At 39.0% G+C, this 6603-nt stretch overlaps 1 protein-coding gene across 1 annotated transcript; it reads right to left on the reverse strand.

The window, feature by feature from the left end:
• Positions 1 to 1927: 1927 nt before the first annotated feature.
• Positions 1928 to 5075, reverse strand: LOC119729946 (ficolin-3-like). Its single transcript, XM_038202736.1, has 3 exons — positions 4979 to 5075; positions 3650 to 3917; positions 1928 to 2769 (listed from the first exon to the last, which is right to left on the reverse strand). The coding sequence occupies exons 1-3, from the start codon at positions 5057 to 5059 to the stop codon at positions 2477 to 2479; spliced, it is 642 nt and encodes a 213-aa protein (XP_038058664.1). The 5' UTR covers positions 5060 to 5075; the 3' UTR covers positions 1928 to 2476.
• Positions 5076 to 6603: the final 1528 nt, after the last annotated feature.

A 6603-nucleotide genomic window follows, 5' to 3' on the forward strand; every position in this document is an offset into this window, starting at 1 on the left:
ACTTTTATTTACTCATATAAGGAAATATATGTTGAAATTATAATTTTAGTAATGCGTACACTTCTTCAAATAAGTCCAAAGATAGGACACATTTTCTAATCGTAACGTTTTAATTCACTAGAAACGAAAGGTAATGACAGCAACATTAAAACGAATGACATAAAACGAATTTGCTTTGTCAATTCAACGCAAATTGCTACACGAGACGAATTTCAAAGATTTTGGACGAATCGATATGCTAAAAAATTGAATTATACTGAACCTTAAATGAAATATAGTGGTGGCTTTTTGAAGTTCAAATTAAGAAGTGAGCTTGGCGATGTTCAGGGACGAAATTAAAGTATCTATATAGGGAATTCGTGTGATACAAGTATTAAAATAACCGGGAAAACCTATATTCAAAAAGATACTGTTTAGTACATTACATCCTTGGTAAGCATTGTTAAAATGCTACTCACCAAAAGCGACATAGTTTGACTGACTATATTTTCTTAACAATATCAGTAGTATATTGTACCTTCTATCTACATATTTAAGTGTGTGTGGTTATAATATGTATGTGAAAGGTTGAATCAAAATCGATCGATCAAAATGACCGTACCCACAAAACAATAAGATAACCCAGACTAAATTTGAATGGAACGAGAATGAAACTAAATTCAATTTTTGAAACACTGAAATCACAGCGTAACGTAAATAACATCTATTACATCTAATTACATCTACCACTTGCTACAGCGTTTGAATTATCTAAAACACTGTGAAACTGACTTATTAACAGTGTTAATATATTGTAAACGTTGTTCAATCTTTCTATATCTTAAAGGTTTTCTACACACCTATCCGTATGCATTGTAGTTAATGGCTCACAAATTGGTCAACCATATTATTTACAACATAATACATAATAATCATTCCTTTGTATATTAGTAGTATTCAGATGTATAGCTTAAACAGCTGTATTGTGTTAAACTATTCCGGCATGATTTCCCACCCTTAAAGGGCAATGAAATATAATGAAATATACCGGAAACGAATTTAGTTGGTCTATAGACTCCGTGCACAAGTGCGCCCTCACAAGAAACAAATAAAGAGTGTTAACTACTGTATTATAGCTACCTAGTGCAGAATGTGCTGAGCAAAGAAAAGAATGATATTAAGGTCCGGTAACCAGCCAAAGGTAACCAGTGTCTATTGTCTGTAACTGGCCCCCCGTCTCGTGCTTTCTTGCCTCTAACGTGTAGTGTGCTTGGAAATTAATCTGTGTGTTTTTGCGTAAACATTTGTAGCCAATTAAGGTTTGAAACCAAACCTAGATAATTGTGAATAAGTGCTGATTGTTTCTGTTTTTACTTCTTATCGACAAGGATATCTGATGTACACGTAACTCATAATTTATAAGTATATTGAAAAGAAGAATTAGATGACATATGTGAAATATTGAACTACATAGAATAACACTTTCACAAGAAACACCCACATTTTACTATACAATATTCATAAATACCTAAGACAGTTTACCCATTCCTATTGGTCGAGAGCCAGTCACGTGGCCGGTTTAACGGTCGATAAAAACCGGCTGGCAGGTCCTAAAACACTTTTCCAGTGAAACATGAAAATTGGACTACTACATGAAATCCGGTGCATTCCAGTACCGTTGTGTTGGTTAAACGTTCACAATCCTCACTTAGGTATGCGCAATATTGTTTCATAGTCTTAAATTCACACTACACCGGAACAGCTGCGTTCTGCGCCGATAAGGAGTTTTTTACGGTTACTCGCGAAAGGGCCATACCAAAGCACATAAGCGAGATGGGTGTTTCGAAAAAAAAAACAATGAAGTGAAATTGTTGAGTAAAATTGTTGGAAAATTAAACAAAAATTGACTTGTTTTGACTTTTTAACTGACAGTTTTGATTTTTTTGTACCGAAAAGGTATTTATGAACGGGGATAAATATGTGCTTGACCGCTATGAAACACCATGTTTAAGACCGGTTGGAGTATGGATGCTGATACAGCATTCACTATTATCTAAAAACCACCAGCACACACCTTGCAATAGCACGTCGCTAGATTTCTATCACAAATTTCCTGAAGGAATTTTAAGGGTAGTTGATAAACGTAGAAGTTGATAAACGTATGGCATAACACAAATTTGCAACAATAACTTTTTCAATGAAAAAGAGAGACAAAAAGCAAGCATCGTTTGTTTGTGCTATTAGTAATCCGCAAAACTTACGCAAAAGACGTATGTCTCGATTTTATTATTACATGTAATACGTGCAGTACTAAAGACGACTCAAACTCTGGATTCTAAAATTCGATTCTTTGGTTTTTCCTTCATCAGTAAATCTTTTTCAAAGACACTACCATGTAACACCCAGTTTTCAGTAATATCGAACCAGTTCACTTCTTACCAAACCAACGCTCTTTTTAATCTTACCAAAACCGAAATACAGGGTTAGACCATGAAAATTAAACCGTACAAGTACAAATCGCGATGCGGCAAGATAGTATTTGGTCACCAAACTCAAGCGCACCAGCCCACCTCATACCGCGGTAATCTTGCCCCGTGTAGTTGACGGGATAGGAATACTCCCCATTCAGGTTAGTCGGCACGAGATCCACATTCCCGACTCCTCCAGTACAAGTCTTGAACCACCAGCCTCCCTTCAGCTGAGCGGCACAATTGGCGTTGCCATCGGCGTCATTGTTGCGATCGTAGGTTGAGAACGGCTGGCCTAAGGAAACGTCAGTGAGAGACTTTCCTAGCAAACGGATGAAAATGATACCAAATGCTGAGATTGTTGGAAAAGCAATGTGCTATTCCACTGAACATGTGTAAGACAAAAAAGCTTCCTCTGAGTACATTCGAATGACTTCTAGCTTAAATTAACTGTACAAACGTTCAACCACCAACCATCAGTGTGTCGACTAGCCGATACCAAACCGATGTAACAAAACGTGCCTTTATCAGGTAAACTCCACCTTAAAAGAAGTATCATCTTTTGAAATTTTAGGCGACGAAGAGGTGTAAAGGAATTTTAAAGGGACATCTCTGACATATTTTACAGGCATATTTCACAGGTATCTATCAAAGACCACCAAAAAAACTACATCGTGACTTTTTACTCGTTGAAAATCAAGTAGATTCCTAGCCAAAATAGAATAAGCTTTGTCAACACAGTCTGCGTGAAAAAGTATCACGCTTTATTTACGCATAAATTGACAGGAAAATAAAGACTTGGGGTGAAACAATAACACGCATTCAATGCTTGGTGATGCAATTTTTGGAAAAGGTAATGTTGACCTGCTACGTGAGGTTTCGTGCACCGTGTACTTTTTATGCATTGTATAAATTAAATTTCGTGATTTCAATTCTTTGTTTTCCCTTCAATGACACAATGTAAACAAAGCACGACTTTTGTGTTTGCAATCATGGCGACAAAACTGGCATAATGGACAAAACTACTTTGAAATTGTTTCATAAAGGAGGCTATTACGACAACGAGTATCAAAGGGTAAAAGTTCGCATATTACTGTGTTCTTAACAGTGTCAATTCAAAACGAATATTACATTTCTTGAGGGCTTTTATGAATTGTATATGAACAGTAGCATATTTGTTTAGAAAGAAGACTAGTTGATACCTTTTGAGTAATGAAGATCCCCTGGTTGCAATGGATCCACATGTAGTGTGTAGTTGTCACCTGTGATCTTGAACTGCGTCCAGGTTATTCTCTTTAAGCCTTTTGCTTCTTCCACTATAATCTGTAGTTTCCAAGTGCCTTCCGAGGTCAGCTGGCGGACTACCTCGTTGCCCAGCCAGAACTCCCCCGTCAGATCACCGAAGCCGTCTCGGTACTCGGCCCAGCTACGGGTGAAATTGACCGACCCGCGTTTACGATTCTGAATCACCTAGAATGAGTCAGCAAAGAACGAAGTTACCAAATGGAAAATCAATAGGTTTGGTAGTGGGGGGAGGGGGTGGTTCGTACCATACTTTCATGGGGGCGCTGTTTAAATCCAACGATTATTAACACTATATCACACAATAGTGTACATATACCCCCTAGCCAAGCTGGCTCTGTCCGTATTTTGTGCAAAGGCAGAAATGTTTACCAATAAAACATGATTGGGTGTCAGAGCAGGGGGAGGGGTTGGCATTTTTTTGTCATAAACTTCCATGGAAAAAATTGAGGGAGCTGGGGTCCCCCCCCCCCCTTGATCCGCGCCTGCTTCCTTGACAATTTTAACACATTGATATAAGACGATCGGTTTAATTCCGCGAAGTGCTGATTAAACACAACAGGTGTTTAAAGTGCAGGTCAGTGTTATTGAAGGAGGGGGCTGGGCCAGAGGAGGGATTTGAATTAATCCTCCCCATTCGGTGACGAGTTCCGCATTTTCCTGCTTTTTGTTTAGTTACATGTTTACTTTGTTTCCCATAATGTTCCAAAATATCACTACGACGCCATCTGTGTACACCAAAGATCCATCGTCAGTGGGATAAGCGTATACACATGTACAACTCGCATACATGCATTAGCACGATATATGTTTAAAGTTGACATGAACAGTTCCATTTTGGGGGTTGACGAACCGCCGACTCTGAGGGAACGGGCCTGACTGTTGATTTCATGTCGGAACTGCATGTATTCGATTGTTGGTGACTTCGTCATACACGCGCATGCATAAAACACGTGCTATACAGGGTGTCCCGATAAACATTGTGCATAAAGAAATCGCTGATTTTCTCAAAAGTTGGTAAGGACTAGCTAATTAAATTTTATAACATTTTCAAGCCTGTGGTCTTGTTTATAATTGGTTTAAAAAAATCAAGAAAATCCAACGTTGCAAACCAAAGATATCTTTGATTTGGTAAGGCTATGCTACACCGTGTGAAGTACGCATGGTTAAATTGAGATGACGTCACACTAACGAACCGGATAAGGATGAGATAAAGCGAAGAAACTTACTATCCATTGCCCCCTGCAGTAAACGGTCAAGCCGTTTGGATATTGCGGTGGGTAGATAGTGTAGACACCCAGCCTAGACATCCCGCTGTCCACGATGTCACTGCAGTCAGAATATCGGGGAGCAGAGGGTGTTGACGAAATCTCGACCTCAACTGTGGCTTCGGCTCCATCGCTGACTTCTAAATGATTGAGAAGCAATTCAGAAATAACTCTAAATTTAGTTTCGTATTTAAACGGCTTTGATGTTCCCTTATAGGCACATCGTGTTCGTATTATTAGCCGGATTCCCAACGCTCAGGGCTTTAAATATCTTTAAGCGAAACCCGAAACAAAAGGTTTTTGAAACCCCTAAGAAATTTTACAATCATTAGAAATGTGCGCTGCACCACTTTGTGACTTCGTTCCCATTGGGATAAAGGGGCGGTGGGGGCTCAGACTTGTTTTATTTTTGATAAGGGGGAGTTAATATAAAAGATCCATACTGCGGACGTCAAAACTAATCAGAAAATAAATAAATTAAAACAAAATTTGAAAATGTTAAAGAAAGCTTCGCTGAATCATGGCATATTCTTGAGAAAGGTTGTTCACAGAAAGAGGCAAGGCATGGAAGTCCCATAACGTAGGTTCAATTCATAATGAAGACAATGAATCTAATAATTAAGGTAATCAATTGCTAAATAAAAATTGAGCTAAATCAACTATTCGGGAGAATACAAAATTCTTAACATTTCTGAATGATAATTATTGAAAAACAATAAAGTAGATAAAAAATAAAGTAGATATATTAAATATAATATCAATAAAGTAACTATTTTGAAAAGTGACTTCATTGATATTCACAACAAAATGCTTTTGAAGCTGTGATCCTTACCAGTCGAGTTTCGTGTCCCTGGGCATCGTTTGCGTATTTCTCGAGCGTCTGCTTGCATCCAATGTTCACCAGGAAGTGGCTCCGGTGGCCGACCGAAGTAACAAGTCGTCAACTGACTCTCGACACCAATTAATTGTACTGCAGATTGAAATTGAACCATAATCACCATTGATGAGATTGTGTAATGTGCAGCCGTGGCGAAATACATTTTGCTCTGATAGTTTGATTGGTTGATATATTGATAGTGTGATGGAGCAGTCATAAACGTTAAACGTTTCAAACCGGTTTTGGGGTCTGGCGGCCCATTGATCTAATAATATGATATTTTTTCTCAAAGTTGAACAATAAAATTGACTGGAGCGAGGTTTGAGACTGAGACCTCCCCGATTGTCGTTACAGGCGTGGATCGGGTGGTTTTTGGTGGTCGAACCCCCCCAGCTCTGACTCCATTTTTTTATAGAAATATATTACAAATAATGTGAACCCCCCCCCCCCCCTCCGATCCCTGCTCTGACACCCAAACAAATTGATGACAATCACACCGGTAAAAATAATGTCCGCCTGTGCACAACATTCGGCCTGAGAAAGCTGGAGGTACGGAGGTATTTGTACACTATTCTGTAATATAGTGTTCATGATTGTCGGATTTAAACAGCTCTCCCGCTGAAAGTATGGTACGAGCCCCCCACCCCCCCCCCCTCCCCCACCCCACCCCAACCCCCACCTATTGAATTTACTGAGGCCAAGTGTCCGG

The sequence above is a fragment of the Patiria miniata genome, unplaced genomic scaffold (genome assembly GCF_015706575.1).
Source record: "Patiria miniata isolate m_02_andy unplaced genomic scaffold, ASM1570657v1 HiC_scaffold_22, whole genome shotgun sequence".
NCBI classification, from domain to species: domain Eukaryota; kingdom Metazoa; phylum Echinodermata; class Asteroidea; order Valvatida; family Asterinidae; genus Patiria; species Patiria miniata.

Excerpts from the sequence above, each read along its gene's own strand:
- LOC119729946 (XM_038202736.1), bottom strand. The coding sequence starts at position 5,059 with ATGTCTAGGCTGGGTGTCTACACTATCTACCCACCGCAATATCCAAAC. Across the intron at positions 3,918-4,978 it reads ACTGCAGGGGGCAATGGATA|GTGATTCAGAATCGTAAACG; the intron begins GTAAGTTTCTTC and ends GACTCATTCTAG. Across the intron at positions 2,770-3,649 it reads GGATCTTCATTACTCAAAAG|GAAAGTCTCTCACTGACGTT; the intron begins GTATCAACTAGT and ends TCCGTTTGCTAG.